Source organism: Siniperca chuatsi, linkage group LG4 (genome assembly GCF_020085105.1).
Source record: "Siniperca chuatsi isolate FFG_IHB_CAS linkage group LG4, ASM2008510v1, whole genome shotgun sequence".
In the NCBI taxonomy this organism is placed as follows: Eukaryota; Metazoa; Chordata; class Actinopteri; order Centrarchiformes; family Sinipercidae; genus Siniperca; species Siniperca chuatsi.
In genome coordinates this window covers 4,164,612-4,185,557 of record NC_058045.1, presented here as the reverse complement: position 1 = coordinate 4,185,557, position 20,946 = coordinate 4,164,612, and the positions used below count along the sequence as shown (strand labels likewise).

Genomic DNA, 20,946 nt, shown 5'->3' with positions numbered 1-20,946 from the left:
TCATGTGTGTAGTTTTTATTCCCACCCACACAGCACATTACCCACCCCCCGACTCTATTCACACACACACACACACACACACACACACACTACACAGTCATGCTCACTAAACTCACACACTTGCCCTGCCTCCCTGAGTGTCAGAAAAATTCGATTAAACCTCCCTCTCCTTTCATAAATCCATCTTCTATCTTGTTACAAGCTCTGTCTGCACTTTCAGTGAGCAGCAGACATCACATCCAAACTCTCTGCCGCCTCACCGTTTGCCCGAGTCTTTGAGGTTGTGACTGACTGCAGTTGTTGTTGCAGTTGTGCGGAGGTTGTAGAAGTGCCATCAGTCTGATTGTGTTGTTCTGTTCTCTGCAGTGTGCCGCTACGCCTGCCACAGGAAGTGCTGCTCCAAGATGACCACCAAGTGCAGTAAAAAGGTAGGAGGAGATTTTTTCTTTGTCCATTATTTTAAGGTTTCTTGTTTGAGGATGCTGTAACATCAAAATGGTGTTAAATGCATAAAGACAACAATGGATATGGATATCATAGCACATCAGTTTAATTCACTAATTATCACTAATCATCACTAATCAAAACAATGATTCAATTTTTGCCCACTTGACTTATAAATAAAAATTATAGTATGCCACTACATTTTTGCAAGATTTGTTTCATTTTCTGCTTCTGTTTTGGGTATATATGTAAGATGTAAACCTAAAAATAAAAACTCAGAAACAACAAAACTTTAAGAACGTTGGTGGAAAAAGGACCATAATTGCTGCTTCTTCTTTTTTTTTTAAACAAAAGCTTTGTCAACTTATCAAAATTATCAAGACTTTCTTCTTTTTCTTGGTTTGATATTCACCCTTCAGGTCTTCTAGATAAAGACATACATTTGTACCTAAAACTCTGCTTTTTTAAAGCGAGACTATGTACCTTTCTGAAAGAAGAAATAAAACGTCATCTTATTAAAAGAAAGTTGAATTTGTGAGCAATAAAACGCACCCTTGCTCCATTCAGTACACTCACACAGGCTCACTTGGTCTGGTATGAGCAGTTGCTAATTGTGGCTAATGTTAGCATATGTTTGAATTTAAGTAAATATTGCTGTGTAATGAACATTACTGAGTGAGTTTACTTACTTCATTCAAGTCATTCATCATCATGCCGTAATTGTTACAGGGACACAGTAAAAGTTTCATACAGTAGGCTCACTTTAATGTGACGTGTTTTTTGTGCTTGTGTCTGTGTTTGTATTTTTGTATACAAGTACGATCCAGAGCTGTCGTCTCGGCAGTATGGCGTGGAGCTGTCTCGTCTGACCAGCGAGGAGCGAACTGTGCCCCAGCTGGTGGAGAAGCTCATCAACTACATCGAGATGCACGGCCTCTACACAGAGGGGATCTACAGGAAGTCGGGCTCCACCAATAAGATCAAAGAACTCCGCCAGGGGCTGGACACAGGTGAGACTGACCCTAAGAACAAGGAAAAACAGGAAATGTTCAATTTCATATCAGCTTTTTATCTTTGTTTTCATATAACCAATGTTCATTTTTCATTCATTTTGTGCTTCTGTTGTGAAAGCAATGTTGGCTAATGTGATGATATTTGAAAGTTTAAAGGAGCTACTACTACTACTGCATCTTCTTCTTCTTCTAAATATGCTATATACAGTCACAAAAAGGGAAAGATGAAGGAAAGTCGATTTTCCTGAACGTATCTCTCTGTTCCAGATGTGAGCAGCGTGAACCTGGATGACTACAACATCCACGTTATTGCCAGCGTTCTCAAACAGTGGCTTCGTGACCTTCCCAGCCCTCTCATGACCTTTGAACTGTACGAGGAGTTCCTCAGGGCCATGGGTAAGCTCATAATAATTAGACTCTTCACTTTTTGCTGCTCCAGCTGAGAGTCAGTTCCAGAAGGTGAAATGTTACTTGGTCTGATGGCGTGTGCTTGTTTTCTTTTCAGGTCAGCCAGACAAGCGGGAGGTGATCCAAGGGGTGTATTCGGTGATCGACCAGCTCAGCAGGACACACCTCAGCACACTGGAGCGCCTCATCTTCCATCTGGTCAGGTGGGTGATGAGATAATAATCAACATCAGCTGTACAGCCTCAGGCAAGACAGCCTGCGTCTAAAAATTGGGTTTTGAAATAAGATCTGAATAATGTTTTTTTGCCTGTGAGCAAAGTGTCTGTGCAGTCTTTCTTTTTTAATATTTGAAGTGGTGGTTTCAGATTCTCTCTGTTTTTTTTTCTTACTGATTATCAGACACACTAGATTAGCTGTCTCGGTCACATGCCATCCTGTCTGTTGTGTTTGGTGGGAACTGGTGTGCTACTCTGTAAGGATCAACATCAAGATTAACTGGATTATATTGTTGTGTGTTTCAGGATTGCCCTGCAGGAGGAGACTAACAGGATGTCAGCCAACGCCCTCGCCATCGTGTTTGCTCCCTGCATCCTTCGTTGCCCCGACACCATTGACCCGCTGCAGAGCGTCCAAGACATCAGCAAGACCACCGCGTACGTCCACTGTCCTCAGCTGTCCACTGTTGTTCGCCAAATTAACTCTTTGGCTCACCGAATAGGGCTTGTAAACAAAATAAGTTTTATGGATCGAAATAGTGTATAGAATAGAAATGTCTCACTTTCTAGTTTTTAATTCTATTTTTGTATAGATTTAGGTATGTTGTTTTTGTATTTACCTACATTATTTCATATCGGTGGTCTCGCACTCAGAGTGTGTTGCAACATGAGAATGATGAAAAGTTTAAACCAGATCTAACTGTCCAGGCAGTGGTAAAAGAAATGTTTCGATGCTTTGATGTTACCACTTTGTGGGAAGTGGACAGGAGCCTCTTTTTGCCATGATTTTGATTGACTGACAGTCAGTCAGAAAGCATGTATGGAGGCCTGTAGGGACAAAGTTTGAGAACAGGCAAAGACTTCAGACTCCTTGAAATGTTTTGCATTAGCAACCTGTCTGAACCTTATCTATTTATTTTTCTGTTTAATTTTAAACACAGCTCTTCTGCCAGAGCGCAATTAAAACAGGTTGCACCAGACAAACTAGTTCTTTCATAAAGATTAGTTGTAGAGTAAATGATGTAGCTAGCTGAACCTACTGACAAAGCATAATATATGACGAGTAAAACAGGTGATATGGTTGACACATCTGACCTGACTTAAATAATGCTGTTGAATAATGACGTGAACAAGGAAGATATTAAATGATATTTCATACTCAATGAAAAAAAAAACATCTGCACACTCAAATCTGTGTAAAAATCTTTATTTCACAAAAATAACACAATTTACCTTAAATTTCAACACGTTACGCTAATAACATTCGACTAAATGACCAAATAGCGTTGGTTAGGTTAGCATAATAACTTCCCACTCACTCTGCACGAATACTAACTCTGAAACACATATTAACACATATTAAATAAAACAATGTAATACATTTACAAAGAATTGGTAAGTAATTAAGTTTTATATATTGTTTAAATTTGCAATTTTTGGAAGTTATGTTACAGTGATGCTACAGTGACTTCCTGTTTACATAGGTGATGCTTTTAATTGGACAGCGCTACAGATGTTAGCCACCTAGTAACCAAATTACATACTACTAAAGGCTTTACTAGCTACAAAATGTCTTAAGTTTTAATGGTGCAACCCGATTTAGTAAATCACTATTTTGAAACTAGCTAGCAGTTACTAAGAAGAAGTAATTTACGAATAGCTGGTGCAACCCAATCATCTATTAGACTCGTATTCTATTCAATTCTATTCTAAATGGATCTCTTCCCCTGTAGGTGTGTGGAGCTGATCATCAACGAGCAGATGAGCAAGTACAAAGCTCGTCTGAAGGACATTAACAGTCTGGAGTTTGCAGAAAGCAAAGCCAAGAGCAGACTGACCCACGTCAGGAAGTCCATGGTAAGATCAGACTACGGCTGCTGTCAATCATACGACAACAGCCCTTTAGGCCAGAGCTTCTAAGTCAAGTTACATACTCATTGTGCTAAAGATGTTGGTATGAATAATCCTTATTGCCTGGCATTGACATGGATGTGTTTCTACTTGTTCCTCTCACTCATCATTTAAATGGTTACACAACAGTTTTCAGCTCCACGAGCAGCTGGCATGGTTTTCACACAGCCATGGCAGGAGTTCATTTCTCTGTGTTGTTTTTTTTTTTTTTTTTACATCTTTCATCAACAGTTTGCTGTGTTTTTGTAACACAAGCAGAAAGCTGACAAAAAACACACTCACACTCACTCACACAAGGGGATATACCTTAAAAATGTACAGAGCATGCGAAAGTTGTTGGAATGTTATTATAAATAAAAATTACAGGTTTAAAATCCTTCTCATCGAGGCTACACATGTGCAACAACCCTCCCTTTTATAGGAACATGTCTAACTATGTTGACTAATACCTCTCCATTATTAAGGCATGTTCCTACTCTTATCTTCTAACTTACTTCACAGTTGCAACAGATGTTAAAAAGGGCTCTCAGGAATTTTTCTTTTCGACATCCATATAAAAAACAAAAGGGATGAATGTGAAAAGTAGTTTTGGGCCACTGACATACAATGGGAATGTTGCTCATATTGGTCATGTAAATTAATACTTCAAATCATAAGTAAGAAGGGAAAATAAGCATGGAATTAAGACAACTTCGAAACAAATACATCTCTCAACAACAGACAAATCCGCCCCAAAAAATAAAAATCTCATGCTTTATGACCTTTAATAAAAATCGGGGAAACTGAACATGATTGTTGCACTGCTTTAGCTTTTTTCACAACAAATCTGAACTGTATCATTAAAAGGAAAAAAACAACTTCCCATTGTAGCTGCAATGCAATATAGCAGAAGCAGTGACTTACACTAAATGCAATGTGTAACATTATACAACTTCCTGTTACCACATTGTTACCAGGAATTAAATTATTGTCCTCCCTAAGGAGCATCAAGCTGTGTAATATGTCTTTCTGGCAACCATTAAGCGGGAAAATGCTGCCAACTTGTTTGTGATTCCCAAGCGTACCGCATTCCTCTGCCAACCAACTGTATCTAAACTTTCCCAGTTGGCATGGTTTTAATAATTTGCAGATCAAAGGTTTTCTAGACATCTTGGTCAAAACTTGGCAAAATTAGGTTAAAAAGTGATGATTTTTTAGACATCTAGGTCAGATGTGTTATATTTAACTAAAGTGTCCAAACCAAATTTAGCTCAGTTTTAACCTATATGTCTAGACATCTTTTGACCTGTAAATCACCAAATCCTTCACCGCTCCTTAACCCTAATCTGTCCTTCCTTCCTTCCCCCACTCCTCCTTTCAGAAACCTGTACTAATTGCTGTTAGGTTTATGAGCATAACCCGCACAGCCACCCCGGTATGTATGCCCCTTCCACTCCATGTGCCCGCCCACCACCAGTCCTGTCCTGTCCATCAGTCTATTTGATCCTCATACTGTCTGTTACCTCCGGTCACAGTACTCGTCATGTCTGTCTGTAAGCTAGTGCTCTTTTTGCTTTCTGACCTTCTGTTTGTGTATTTGTTACTGTTTTGTTACAACTTTGTGTTGTTGCTTAACGCTGTTCATAAGGTCCTCGAGTGATAACCCCCAACATTAATATTGTTTGTTAATATTATGAATTTTTCTACCAGTAGGTAAAAAAAGAGTTCAAAGTTTACATCTGTGTTTACTCCAAAAACAGTGTGATATTGTTAGATTCAGGTAATGTAATGTGGCCTTCAGCAGGCACGTTATACAGTGGAGGAGTGTTAATGGTAATCATTTTGTTACTGTTCTGTTTATGTTTCTAGATAATGTCTGCTTGACTTAAATACATTTTATTGCTTAGAGACTTGATAAATAACGATACAGAGCACTGAGACTTCACTTGTGTTCTAATGACTTCAGACTTCACTTGGACTTTGATTTCTCTTTTAAGGAATGTATTGAACAAGAAACCGATCAACTGTTAATTTATTCAGATTAAAAATGCTTTGGGCATTCCCCAGCTCAATATCCTCTTAATATGACACATTAAGGAGACCTTTCAAAGGGTTTTATGTTAGTTTGTTTGGGTCAGTATGTTGGAATCACCCACCTACAGCTAATGGCCCACTGATATTATTCTCCTTGAAACCTATGCACTCAAATTTGTAGGCAAGATGGTTTTCTTGAATTTAGACACTGATATCTCCACAGAGGCTGAACGGATTTTTTCCATTCAAATGCATTTGAAACGTCCATCTTCCTTCGTTCTTTTGCAATTTGAACTGTGAAGATAGCCCTTACTAATCTCTTACAATGTTTATATATCTCTTATAGTTTATATCAAGCATGCTAGGGATATAGGACCCTGGGAACATAGGGATGAGCCGGGCTGAGGCTAGATGCTATTAATTAACATCAGTTAAGGTTTGCTAGTTAATTAATTATGTAATTAATATTAATAATTAACCAAGCATTGCGTGAATTAAGTTGATTCTTATGAAGCCACTTGTACTCTAAAACCAAAGCAGTTAACTGTCACCATAAAGTAAGCTTTGCAGCAAATCTACCTAGTTACTGCTAACATTGTTGAATTGATTTATACCCACACTTAATCTTTTTCAGATATGGCTAATAATGTAGCTCTGTTGTTTGTGTAAAGATAATTGTTGTCTGAAGAATTTCCATCATACTAGCGTTATTGCTTCATCTACCAAGTCTCCATAGACAGCAATTCTGCAAAACAAGCTAACAACCTAGCTTATTGCTAACAGCATCCCACCCAATGTTGGAAATGACAAAAGTGCTATCAAGCTAGCGGTGGGACAAATGAAGGTTATTATTTCTTGTTTCTGACCAAAATGAGTGAAATTAGGCGAGTACTGTATCTTTTTACAGTTTCAAGACAAGTCCAGTGTAACGGCTGCTTTAACTGTAGTTTTGTCTTTGGTTAATGTTTATGTTTGAGCGGTCTGAGAGACCGACTGTAGCTCCACTGACTGCTCTTTGCTTTCTGTTTCTGCTCCACAACTTATTAACATGCAGCCTAACACAGCTAAACTTAAGGTAATGACTACCTGTGTGTGTGTGTGTGTGTGTGTGTGTGTGTGTGTGTGTGTGTGTGTGTGTGTGTGTGTGTGTGAAGCAGAAGATGTGTTTGTGTGTGTGTGTTGATACTCAGCAGACGTCATAGTTTCTTAGCAGTGATGTCATGAACTGTGGTCAGTACATCCACTGTATAGTTAGTATGTCGTCAAACATTCAGCCGTGTCTGTAGCGAGTCCGCTGTCTGTGCTCCATCACTGTCACTGTCAACAAAAAAACTGATAATATTATTATTAGTCAGACTCCACTAACACACTCTCTTGCTCTGTGATTTTGTGTGTGAACTTGCAGAGCAAAGCCCGTGTTCGGCAAAGCAGCACCCACACACCCTCGCCTCCTCTCAGCCCCAGGACGCCTCCTGTGGTGGATGGAGCGAGTGCAGGAGGAGGAGGAGAGGATGCAGCAGAGGCCGGGCTGAACGAGCAGCAGCAGCTGGCGATGCAGCAGGAGGAGCGAATCCTCACCGAGCAGATCGAGAGTCTGCAGAAAGAGAAGTATGACGTCTCTCTGGTGGGACTGTTCAGAGCCGATCAGATGATACTGGAAGTGTTTTGTTTTAATGTGTCACATAAAGTGTGTACACAAGCTATGAAAGCACAGGGAAGCTATACTGTAAAACGTTTAGCTTACAACTGTGATGACACCAACCAGTGGTGGTACATTAATCAAGTACTGTACTTAAGTACAAATTTGAGGTACTTGGTCCTTACTTGAGTCTTTTCTTTAGTTCCTTTACAAATTAAGATTTTTGCATACAAAACATACAGAGCTTATAAAATATATGTTGTTTTTCTAATAAATTAAACTACTAAACAGTATATAATACAGTGAAAGTACAGCTGAAACGATGAGGCAATTAATCAATTAACCGATTGACAGAAAATTAACTGGCAACTATTTTGATAATTGTCAAAATAATGACTATTGTAATTTTTCATGCAAAAACATTTCATGGTTCCAGCTTCTCAAAAGTGAACATTTGCTGCTTTTCCTTTTAATTATTTTTAATTGAATAATTGATTTTTAATCATTTTGAGGTTTAGACTATTGGTTGTACAAAACAAACATCGTGCACTTGTCACTTTGGGCATTTATCACTATTTTCAGAATTTTTACAAACCAAACAATCAGTTGATTAATGGAGAAAATAACCAGCAGATTAATCCATAATTAAAATCATCATTAGTTGCAGCCCTATACAAAATAGTTAAAAAATTGCTCCACCTCAACCAACTACAACAGTAAAATCCTGCTTTTACATTAATGCACGAGTAATAATAACCTAATGATATAATAGTATAACAGTCACAAGGGACATTTATCTGCATTGAGTACTTTTACTTTTAATACTTAAAGCACATTTTTCTGATTATACTTACATGCTTTTATAAAGTAACATTTTCAGCATTTTACAGTGTGGTATTAGTACTTTTACTTAAAGTAAAGTAAAGGATCTGAAAACTTCTCCCACCACTGACACAAACAATGTCATAAAAACTCTGTAAGCATTTCATGTTGTAATTGTTGGCCTAAACATCCAGTTTAAAACTAAAAACTTAATCTGAGTCACTTCCTCTTCATCTCTACCAACCGGAAAATTATTGCAGCATCACTTGCAAAACCATTTTAGTAATTCTAGCAGATGCGTCATTAAATCATGTCCACACAGTGAAAAATGAAACGTTTCCAGTGTGAACTGGCTGCTGTATAGGAATGGGCACCTATACCTTACTGTATGTCATTACCCAGCAATCTGTTGCATCGATCCCTTCGGGGACACACAAATACAGTATATGTGACATCTCTTATCAGGACAAAATCACTTTGACCGTTGCACATCTTTAGTAGCGACTGCTTGTAGGCCAAGTAGGAACTTCAGGTCACTCTATAGTACTAATTCTTAATTGCACGCAACAGGAAACAGCCAAAAGTTCAAATTTAAATAAAATGATTTAGATAAAGCACCTCTGACCAGGCTTGTGTGTGTGTGTTTGTGTGTGTTTGTGTCGGCAGGGAGGAGCTGACGTATGAGATGTTGATCTTGGAGCCGCGGGCGTCCGACGATGAGACTCCCGAATCTGAAGCATCCATCGGCACAGCAGACAGCTCTGAGAACATCACCATGGAGACGGAGGGAGCCACCTCAGACCCCTCTGGTACGTGTGCGTGTGTGTGTGTGTGTGTGTGTGTGTGTGTGCCATACTGTGTGTCTGATACTTCCTCAGTTCCCTAGTTAATTAAGATCATAGCTTGATTAAAGCTGTTAAAGTGTGTTAATCACATTATGTTTACTTCTTTCGACTTTAATGGGAGACAATCTGGTTAGGGTGTTTAAAGGACAGTTGATGCAATTTATGGTGCGCTCTGGTTGGTGGTAATGTAGCTGGAGCTGTTTGATCACTGCCAAAAGCACCAGAAGAAGAATAACTTATTTAGTTTAGCAGATTAGTCACAACAATAACAGTTTACCAAGCTAGCTAACAACTATCCATCAACCAACACAAACGCGTGGATGAACAGCAGTGATGGAGCATGAGCGAGACGATGTGTTCGTCTTTTCTTATTTTGGGGAGATATTTCATGCATATGTTAGAGAACTGGCAGTAGAGAGAGAACAGGAAATGAGGGGAGAGACAAATAGGGAACAACATGCAACGGTCCCTGGCCAGACTTGAACCAGGGACCGTTGCGGTTCACGGTCGGCGCATTAACCTCAGGTCCACAACCATGAGTGAGACCGTCGAGTGGTTGCACTGATCCAGGATCAGATCAACCACCTTCTGTATGATTGTTTGTGTTTAAATCACTTTCTTCCTTTTGCTTTAATATGGCTTTACCTGCTGCTATTGAAGGGCAAGTAAGTGGTTTACGTCCACAGACCTACTGGCATAGTTACACTTAGGAGGAGTAAGATACTATATTGTCAACATGGGTAGAATGTGTCTTTAATCACTAACATCGCCTGGGTATGATTAAGTGTTGCTGCTCTCTCTCACCGCAGAGCGTGGCACTTATCGCTCCAGAAAGTCGGACGCAAAGAGCAGACGAGCTTTGCGCCGTCAGCCCGACTCCCAGGACTCTGCGGACTCCACATCCACCATTTCCTCCTCCTACCACCCCTCCTCATCTCTCTCCTCCAATGCCTCCGGCTCTCCCTCCCCTCACTACAGGTTCCGCTCCTCCTCCTCTGGGCCCCTGCTCACCTCCTGTGGTTTGGGGGCCCCGTTGGCCGAGGAAGAGGGCGGCCACAAAGCTGGTAAGACCCGCCACAGGCTCAGGCTCAGCCGCAGCTCACCACGAGAGCCCTCTGGAAGCCACCGGAGGGAGTCAGACTTCAGCTCGGGGCCACAGCAGCTGGTTCTGTACGGCAGCAACGAGTTCATGGTGTGAAGCAGAGGAGGGAAGGAACGCCAGCCGCCGCCTGTTCGAGCGCAGGGCGAGAAGGGGAGGAAGGAGAGTCAGGGGTTGAACAAGGCTGGTCACAGGGGAGGTTCGTGCCCAGTGTCGCCTGCTGCCCCTCCTCAGTGCCCACCCCCCTCCTCCCCTGGTCCAGTCAAAGCGGAAAGCTGTGGGAATAAAAGAAGAGAAGACTGGAAATGTGACACAGAGGGACAAAGAAAGAGGACTGATGACTAATGGCAGACTAATGTTTGTTGACCCTCTGATCTCAGTGCTGTTTGACCCCTGCTGGAGCACCAGGGGTCGGTTAGAGGAGAGAGAGAAGAAGGGAAGGACGGGCGGAAAACCCACACCTGCAAAGCCAAATCTTATAGTGCCCCATCTTTATTTTTTAGCATGTGGGCAGGTGGTTAAAGTCACCCAGAAGAAATGTAGCCATAACGACTGAACTGGCGGACATTTTGTCTGTAACCAGCGCCAAGCTAAGTCTGCTTTTCACGTTTACACAGGACACACCAGCCAGAGGCTGCATGCTTCTCCATCACACTTTTTCCTACGTCAGTTTGAAGAGACTGTACAGAAATATGTTACAACTGTATGTTACATTATTATTATTAATATTATTATTATTATTATTATTATTATGTGACACAGGAAAAAAGTGTACATAGAAAGGAACTCCAGTGCTGCTCGTGGGTCGTTCATTGTTGATTAGTCTCTATTTCCTGTTATCTATTTTGCAAAGTGAAGTGTCTGGAATTCAGGTTCCACTTTTGTTTCTGTGCTGGTTTTACTCGGTTTATCGTCATTTTTTTCTCTTTTCCTATTTCACAATGAACAGAACCAGTCTCGGGTGTCCTCATGTTGTACTCTTGAGAAACAAAAGAAGGAAAAGCTGTCAATCTGCACTCACAGAGCTTCGCATCTGGTGTCCCCTTTGCTTGACCTGAGGTGTCAAGTGTCAGTCAGCCATAAGTGTATTGTATCTGCGTTTCCCTGCAAGCTTTTTGTTGTTCCCTTCTGTTTTATTCAGAAACATCAGTGTTACTACGTCAGGACTTGAATTTTCTATGTGTGTGTGTGTGTGTGTGTGTGTGTATATATGTATATGTATATGTATATATATATATATATATATATATATATGTATGTATATATATATATATATATATATATATATATATATATATATATATATATATATATATATATATATATAATTGCTGTATTATAGGTGTTGTCATTGATATCAAAGATGTCATGTTTTTGTTGTCAGTATTGTTTCATGGTTTATTTTTGTTCAGATGAAAGCCATTTTTTTCTTTCCTGTCTGTGTGTGTGTGTGTGTCTGTCTAAATGACTGAGTTGAATGAATTCATGTCACTGTATCAGCTCCCACTTTGTGCATGTGTAGTCTTCTCTACACACACATACACTATTGTTTCCCCCAAAAAATGTTCTTCCCGTAAAGGTGAAAAAAGTCTCTGCAACCAGTGACACTAAAACTCACTCAGACTTATCAAATGTTTCATTAGTCTGACTTTAATTGCACCTGTTGTGAAACTCTTGCACTCACCCACGCTCTCAAACCGTCCACAGTGTCCTCTGAGCCATCCAGAATACTCTTCTTCTTCTTCTTCTTCTTCTTCTTCTTCTTCTTCTTCTTCTTCTCTTTTACCATAACAGTAGCTCTTTCATCCTCTTCTCTCCCAGCTTTGGCTGTGAAAAGTAGCATTTAATCTGCCTGTTAACCAGACAAAAACAAGTAGCAACTAACTCAGACCGTCCACGTGTTTCTGCATATTCTTACTCTCTTTCTGTCTCTGTCCATACAGTATCAACACAGTCAGTGGAATATTCAGTTTTATTGACCTACTGGGTAGCTTAACAGCAATGATCTCTCCTTGCTTGCTGCGTCTGTGATCAGATACTGTTGGGCAACCTTTGCTCAGATCTCACCAATACAATCAGTGTTAATCAACGTTTCCTTGAAGCTGGAAGACTGTGCTGATCTCAGTTTTAATGCAGGTGTGGAGACTTGCAGTGTGCTGTCTTTTTACAACATATGCTGTAGACCTGTTAAGAAAAAAAAAACTGTTTTGGAGGTGAGCTGAAAGGACAAAACTGATTCCTGGTCAAATATCTTTTAAGTTGATATTTGATGGGATGGTCTTTGGACATGTCCAGGCTGTCTGTATGGCATTCGGCCAAAAAAAAAAAAAAAAAAAAGACTTTAAAAAAGTGAATGTACCTGTCACTGGAAGGCATGCTCTGCTTTCTCTGGTTGTTTTTGTTCCTCTTTTATACACAGTGTATGTACTATTTATGATCATGCTTTTGGGGTGTACATGGGTTTAAAAGAATCTGTTATAAAAGGTGTTATAAAAGGATATATTATCCTGTGTACGGTTCATTATCTACTATTAACCATGGCAACATTTTAACAGGCTACACTCGGTCTGTCATGTTTGTGCTCCGAAGCTGAAAAAAAAAGAAAAGCGTGTCTCTTTGTCTGCGCCACTCTGGACACAGTTATGTATAAGGTGCAATTTGTGTTATATTTCTTTTTTTAATGATACAAACATGTCTATGGTTGTAAGGAGAAAAAAAAAGACTTTATGGGGGAAATTCATCTGCTTATTAAAAAAGCAAAACTGCAGCCAAACACAAATGAGTTGAGTAATATTTTGCCTAACAGAAGTCCAGAGAGAAATGTGTATTGTACTTTGAAATGATGTCATTTTTTTTTTTAAACACATTAGCGTATCTTCTTTGGGACAACATCACACATTTGTGTTCCTTTTCAATGTGATGTACAGTTTTAGTTAAAGGTACCCTGTGGCGTTTTCTCACCAAAACACAGAGCCAGGGCTGTGTACAAACACCGGAGTTTGTTTCAGCGCGCACACTGAACGGACAGCTAGCGGACCGTGAGAAGATATTTGCTGAATTTGACAAAAAGACGTGTGTTGGATTAGAATCACAAACCCCACCTTTTAAATACAAGTACCAATGCAACAATGTACAAGTACTCAATTATAAGTAAAAGTTCTGCATGCAAAGTCCTACTTAAGTGAAAGTACAGACGTATTATCAGTAAAATGTACTTAAAGTATCAAAAGTACTCGTTCTGCAGTAAAATGCCTATGTGACTGATATATTGTTAATACTAAGACATCATTGCTTAAGCAGCATTTTACTGTTGTAGCTGGTCGAGGTGGAGCTAGTTTTAATTACTTTATATACAGTTTGGGAGTTTAGTCCGGTGGTGGATAAATCTGGGGGGGTCTTGACATTATTTATGGGGTTTATTATTTGTATTCCTCTTTTGGACTTTTCTCAGATCTTTGCTTTTTTTGGTGAACTCTTGGATAATATTACCTTTTTGAGCCTCAGATGGTTGTTTAAATGAAACCATCTGAGAAGTTTAAAGGGGAAATGTCTCTTCTTTAGAACTGCTAACAACTCATGGTCACAAACCAACAAGACTGGAAACCACTGGTTTAATCTTTAACAATTGATTGTATTTATAAGCATATCATATGTTTTCATTATGTAAAATCTTAATCTCAAAAGTAACTAGTGACTAAAGTTGTCATATAATAGCACATAATGTGGAAAAACTCAAGTAAAGCACAAGTTCCCCAGAATTGTACTTAAATACAGTACTTGAGTAAATTTACTTAGTTACATTAGTTACAAGCACTGAAGTTGTGCTTTATAATAATAATAATAAAACTTCATTTATAGAGCACTTATCAAAACAAAGTACAAAGTGCTTCACAACAAGAGAAAATACCACAGTGAATGACGAAATATAAAGAAATAAAATACATAAAATACACAAAAGCAATAAAATAAACAGTAAAATAAACATTTATTTATTTAGCTGATTAGCACCAGCTGCTTATTCATGCTTTACAATCACTGGCTCATTCATCAGCTGTTTGGCTACCAGCTGACTAGTAACATCCAGTCCAGTACAGAGCAGCCATTATAACCCTGCTCATGCCAACGCTGCTTCCCCTTCCAACCTCTTCATTATACGCTAAGCTTTTGGTATTGCTGACTTAACTAAAATTGTTCTCTCAGCAGAGTCCTCGTCGCTGCTCATATTCTTTTAGAGCTCCCTCAAAGAGCAAAGCTGAGTCTAACTCTAAAATCTAAGCTCACTAAATCTGTATAGCTAGATGAGGTCGGCCACTGATGTCGGGCGATAAGGCCTGGCTCACAGTCGGTATTTCAGTTCATACCAACAAGGCGTTGGATGAGGTTGAGGTAAACCCTGCGAGCAGGCCTAATCATGCCCAGACTAGCCCAAACCATCTCCATTTTAAATTCAAATTCTGTTTAGCCCTTTTCGCTTAATATGTGTTTTTCATAGACGATATTGTCACGGAAAGAAAAGGCACAGGTGTGAATAATACAATTAATGATGGCTAGATTACCTTTAACTGCTTCAGTTTCAGGGTCCTGCTGGTATTGTGCGTGCTGACTCACTGTCATGACTCACCGGGACACAAAGAACAGAGTCATCGTTAATGTTATTAGTAACACTGTGACGAACTGCTGTCAGTTTCAGCTATGTCAGGTGTCTAATTTGCTCTCAGCAAACACCAGCTGGGTGTAAATGTATCATTCAGTATAATGAATGTGAAACTCATTCTGTATCATATTGTGGTTAGGGTTACTATGATATTTCTCAAGACTGTGTGTCTGTGGTGTTTACTTAATTTCTAGCCTATATGTTTTATTTTAAGCTACAATTTATTTAGAATGTATTTAAATGTTTATGAGTGACTTTAAATATTAAATTTTACAGTATAGATTTATTGGGGGATTGTAAAAGCTCTTAATTGTCACACATCCACACTCTCACTGCTGATTCAATTTATTAAATATTTATTGGCAGTGGTGGAAGAAGTACTCAGATCTTCTACTTAAAAAGTATATTAAAGTAGCCGTACCACAGTGTAAAAATGCTCTGTTACAAGTAAAATCCTGCATTCAAAACCTTACTTAAGTAAAAGTACAAAAGTATTAGCATCCAAATATACTTAAAGTACCAAAAGCAAAAGTACTCATTATGCAGAACGACTCATTTCAAAATGATATATATTATATAATTGGATTATAATAATTAGTGATGCAGTATCAGAATCAGAAATACTTTACTGATCCCCGAGGGGAAACTCTTTCGTTACAGCAGCTCACTGTCATGTCAGTGCGCACAGGAATAGAAGTTCTAACAAATCAAAATATAATACACTATAATACAGGTAAGATAAATTAAGGACAAAGTGGATATAAGTATAAAAGCTAAAATAAGTGTAAGTACAAAAGTGGATTTAGAGGTTGATAAGTATGTACGGTATAATACAATGTAATAATATAAGTAATAAGTAATAGTGCAATAATGAGTACTGTCAAGCTAAGTGTAGCTTATTAAGGTTATAATGAGATGGTGGATATTGCACAGCAGTAATAGAAGTATGAATAAATATCAATAAATTAAACTGAAAACAGTATACTGCATAGGAGTATTAAACAGATAAATATTGCACAATTATTTCAAGTATTGCAGAGATGTTAATGATCAATTTAATGACTTAGGGTCGAACAGCCTGACATTTAGAGGGAGGAGTTAAAGAGTTTGATGGCCACAGGCAGGAATGACTTCCTGTGGCGCTCTGTGGTGCATTTTGGGGGGATGAGTCTTTCGCTGAAGCACTGTGTACATCACTGTAATACTGCAGCTTTTAAAGGTGGGGCTGATTTTAATTACTTTATATACTGCCGTACATTACTCCATGATGATACAAAGTAACTAGTAATTATTGTTGCCAAACAAATGTAGGGGAGTAAAAAGTACAATATTGGTTTTCAGTAGTTTGGAAAAAGGTAAAGTACAAGTACCTCAAAAGTGTCCTTCAGTACAACACTTGAGTAAATGTACAAGTTACATCCCGCCACTTTATTTATCGTATTTTATGTTTTATTTCATATTATTTAATGTTTTTTAATGTAATTTTGTGTTTATTTATGAATTGATTTTTATTATTTTTTAAACATATCAGTTCAACAGGCTTTATTGGCATGACATTCGACAGATGTTACCAAATCTAATCATATTCATTCTCCTAAGTTGTCCACGTGACAGTTACCACAACAAAAGCCTTTCACTTCCCGTCATACACCGGGTCAAAAATGAAACTAAACAGAAGAGAACAGCGGGGAAGATTCCACCTTCACAGAAAATGACCCTTTGTTATACAACTGCGACCTGCTGTCAGACGACCAGAGCCGCAAAACTGCGCAGGAAGACGATTCACTGGAAGAAGAAAAACTTCGAGTTTCTCTTCCACTAAAGTGAAAGTGGAGTTACAGTTGAGCGTCTGTAGGTTTTGAAATGCGGTGGCAGTGATTCACCTGCTGATCCCTCCCGGATGCGTCGGTACATGAAGATAACTGAGGTTATTACAGCTGACTTCACATCTGCCGCACAACTCGGCTGACATCAGACTGTCCACGGTGAGTTCAGACTCACACTCTGACTTTCTTTGTACTTTTCTCAGTTTATCAGCTGTGTTCAAAATATCTGTACTTTTCCCTTTTGCTGTCTTAACTTGTTAAAGCTGTTTTGAATGGAAATATTTTGAATATTTCAGACGTGACTGTAGGGCGTATCAGTTCATGCTCAAATGTCTCTTTCTTTAAACCCTGCAGATGTCTGATTTCAAAACCATCGTTTTCTTTGACCTGGAGACCACTGGATTAGGTAACATTAACTTTAACTTTGTCTGTTTTTCAATACTTCCATCCGTCACAATGTTATTAACTAAATTACATATTACCTTTTATTTAACTTATTTGATAATAGTCCTTTTTAACAATGTTTGCCATATATATATATATATATATATATATATATATATATATATATATATATATATATATATATTTTTTGTTGTTGTTTTGTTTTGTTTTGGGGTTTTTTGTTTTTTTAAATGTTTTTTTTTTAGTTTTTTTTTTATTGAGCTTAAACGTTCATATTTGATCTTGGAAATAGCAGGGTCCACTTACTGTTCTGGAATTTTCCCAGAGCTTTCAGCCACATCTTGTTGCCTTCATTACTAAGAATTTGAAGTAAAGTCGTAGTAGTAGTACCTCAAAATTGTATTTAAGTTCAGTACTTGAGTAAATGTACTTAGTTACTTTCCACCACTGCTTTTAACTCAGTGCATCATTTGTCGTGCAATCACCTAACAAACTAGCTGTTACCTTCTAGATACAAGTGTCTTCAATGTTTCCTTTGTTGTGTACCAGTATGGCTACATAAAAAGAACTGATATTAGCCAAACTCCAACAGGGACATGGTGGAGTCTTTATGTGATAAGGAGGTGTTTCAGTATCTATTTTTATTGGTTTCTAATCTCACATATGCATCTGACGTCTGTCTCTTCAAGCTCACAGTTTGGTTAGAAAAGAGCAGAGTATCACGAGGCTGTCGTTACACTGTGAGCCAATCAGATTACACAGCAGAGGACACGTCTGTGCCCAACCACAAACCAACCAGAGATGCTTCTCCTGTATCTGCCACAGGATGCCTTTGCTACATGACAGAATAAAAGTTGCGACATGCAGATTTAATTATCATCTAAATTATACAAATAGTACATATCCTAATATGTTAAATACAGCTTGAACTTGGCAAATTTAAGGCTGGATTAAGTCAGCAACTGCAGGGCCACAGACCCCTAGGGGCCTCTTTAAATCAGTATTTTTATATTAGCATTAGATATTTTTATATTAGCAATGGATTAAATGACTACGAACACTTCATCTCGGGCTGTGTGAAATTGTGACGGCCATTTCTCAGTATTGTCTGACATTTTAAAGACCAAATAATTTATTGATTAACTGAGAAAATAAAGTGGCAGATTAATCGATAATGGAAATAATCATTAGTTGCTGCCCTTGTTGTTACACATGTCAGTCAAAATGACTCTTCCTGTTAAAGTAGGTGGGTCTTGAACCTCTGAAACAACAGTAGTACCTAAACTAGATACTGAGACAGCATTCATTGTTAACTAAGCCCAGTTCCTGTGCCTGTGGTTTAGACTGCGTGTTAAATGACTCAGTGGCTGCACTCGTTACCGCCACACATTTGGCAGGAAACTCTTATAGGTGTAGTTAGTTTGAACATGACTTCCTCAGAAATCCTGCTGCTTGAGTTGCTAGGCAACATCTCTCTAAACAAGAAGGAGTACTTTTTGACAAAAAAAAAAAAAGAATCTTTGTACAACATGCACTTCCGCTGGCCGAGCCTGCTGACTTCCTGTTGGCATCCCACACACATGAATGGGTTAAAATAGTAACCCAGTTACACAATCCAGCCGAGAAATAGTCCAGCACATCCCCCCGCCCGCCGGTGGTATATGGTATATTTTGTCATATCGTCCACAATTGCTGACAAAATGAGTATTTAACCTATTATAACCGACATTTTTTTCTCGGGTCCTCCTTTCATCCATCTCTTCTCTACTTTCAGACACTGCAGTATGTGACATCATCCAGATGTCGGCCATCTGTGGAGAGAGGGTCTTTAACGTCTACACCCTCCCCCGCCGCGCCCTCACTGACAGCGCCAGAAAAGTCACAGGGTTCACCGTCCAGTATGACACCCTGTTTTGCCACGGGGTTCCTGTGGACACCATCCCCCTTGTTGAAGCTCTCACCTCCTTCATCGCCTTCCTTCGCTCCTTCCGCCGTCCCGTGCTGCTGGCGGCCCACAGTGCAAGGCGGTTTGATGCACCTGTGCTCACCAGAGTGCTGCGACAGTTCTCCCTCCGGCAGGAGTTCCAGCAGGTGGTGTCCGGGTTTCTGGATACCTTCCTGCTAAGCAAGAACGTCTTTCGTGGACTGGGCAGTTATTCTCAGGAGAACTTGGTCCGCCACTACCTGGGAAAGACCTACAAAGCCCATGATGCTTTGGAGGACGCCAGGATGCTGCAGGAGCTGTTCAACACGTGGAGTCCCGAAAGATGGGATGTCCTGAGATTTATCTACAGGTCTTCCCTAGAGTTTTAAAAAAGCTGCAGAAAAAAACAAAGAGGAAAACTATCTGGCCACAAAAAGAAAATATTCCATTTAAAAATGTGCCTTTTCTTAGCTGTTTTGTTGTTGAACTGACGGGTAAAATGTCTTGTGATTGGAGACAAATAATGCATGTCTCACCCCACAACTCACAGATATGTAATGTCTATTCTGTATAATGATATTATTTAGTCTTGTAGCTTTGTTGTCTAAATGTCTCATCACAAGTGTTTTGTCTTTCCAGTAAATTGTAGCACATTTTTTCCCACAAGAACCATTAAACTTACATTTAATTCTTCTAGGCAACTTGGTATTTTTTTTTTTAATTATTTGCACCAAATTTCAGCAATCATACAGGGAGAACTCTCTCCACAGAGTAGCCTCAATAGACCAGCATGCAATGCAGCTGCAAAGCATTCTGTGTTTTTGTTTAAAAAGCATTTCTGCAAATCTTCAAGACTTTTCTCCAAGGTTTTTTTTTCGCACAGTGTTCTGGGAAATTGAGGAAATTACTATCTAGAATGAGATGAGAGAGGTGCGTTAAAGTAGATCCGTCAAAAAAGTTGCCCGCTCCCTTTTAATATTCGGTTTAAGTATGGATGTTTTATGTTGGTTTGTATAACAAAGACTTTGGTGTATGTTTCAACATAAAAATCTCTCCTCTCAAATATTTCAAATGCACTTTGCTTCTGATGGATTCTGCATGTTGTCATATTGTTTAATAAGAAGTGAGTCTGTGTCCTAAATATACATCATAGTGTACATCAAGTGTTAAAAAAATATCATTAATTTGCTTATATTTATTATAATAGCAGAGAATGTCAACATTCAGACATCACAGCTTTAACAAAAAAGAGGAATTACTACCAGATTAATAATCAAAAGACATATATGAAAATGATATCTACAACCAAAATACCACAAAACATGATCAAAAAGGTACTTATTAAGAAAAGCTGCAGAGACTTTAAGTAATTTCCTTGTATTTCTGACACATCCTGATCTTTTTTTCATACTTTCAAGCAATGATGTAATTTATACAATAAGGGAAAGATTTTAAAAATGGGAAATAAAAAGTTATATAGAATAAACATTTTGATTTATGAGGAATTCCCCTGTAATATAATTCAATTAATCACATGTTTTGGAATGGGAGGATTACAATCAAAGTAAGCAACAAGGTTTTGATACAAAGTGTATACGATATGACCCAGATATTCCTCTAAATCTAATATAATTAAGTGTATTGATGACTTTTGTTCTTTCTTACAAAATATACAACTGTAATCAGTTTCAGTATACCCACCAACCAAACTAAAGATGTGCTCAGTAG

The 20,946-nt window shown here is 38.7% G+C and overlaps 2 protein-coding genes across 16 annotated transcripts in view; both read left to right on the top strand.

Moving 5' to 3' along the window:
• LOC122874628 (unconventional myosin-IXAa-like) overlaps positions 1-13,188 on the top strand; it is a 148,058-nt gene extending 134,870 nt beyond the window's left edge. For 11 of the 15 annotated variants that reach the window (XM_044192737.1, XM_044192738.1, XM_044192746.1 and 8 more), the window contains 11 exons: positions 367-428; positions 1,262-1,454; positions 1,725-1,853; positions 1,963-2,068; positions 2,387-2,518; positions 3,814-3,937; positions 5,352-5,405; positions 7,059-7,079; positions 7,410-7,612; positions 9,132-9,274; positions 10,120-13,188. In XM_044192737.1, coding sequence (XP_044048672.1) covers positions 367-428; positions 1,262-1,454; positions 1,725-1,853; positions 1,963-2,068; positions 2,387-2,518; positions 3,814-3,937; positions 5,352-5,405; positions 7,059-7,079; positions 7,410-7,612; positions 9,132-9,274; positions 10,120-10,508 — 1,556 coding nt within the window. In that variant the 3' untranslated portion in view covers positions 10,509-13,188. The remainder of the gene's footprint in view (positions 1-366; positions 429-1,261; positions 1,455-1,724; positions 1,854-1,962; positions 2,069-2,386; positions 2,519-3,813; positions 3,938-5,351; positions 5,406-7,058; positions 7,080-7,409; positions 7,613-9,131; positions 9,275-10,119) is intronic. The other 4 variants (XM_044192747.1, XM_044192742.1, XM_044192741.1 and 1 more) reach the window with 2 other exon arrangements.
• A 3,041-nt stretch (positions 13,189-16,229) lies between these two features.
• LOC122874627 lies at positions 16,230-19,914 on the top strand. Its single transcript, XM_044192730.1, has 3 exons — positions 16,230-17,048; positions 17,244-17,295; positions 19,069-19,914. The coding sequence occupies exons 2-3, from the start codon at positions 17,244-17,246 to the stop codon at positions 19,605-19,607; spliced, it is 591 nt and encodes a 196-aa protein (XP_044048665.1). The 5' UTR covers positions 16,230-17,048; the 3' UTR covers positions 19,608-19,914.
• Positions 19,915-20,946: the final 1,032 nt, after the last annotated feature.

Bases quoted from the DNA above. Each gene is read 5' to 3' on its own strand.
- LOC122874627 (XM_044192730.1), top strand. From the start codon at position 17,244: ATGTCTGATTTCAAAACCATCGTTTTCTTTGACCTGGAGACCACTGGA. The intron at 17,296-19,068 runs GTAACATTAACT...CTCTACTTTCAG, and splicing joins CCTGGAGACCACTGGATTAG to ACACTGCAGTATGTGACATC.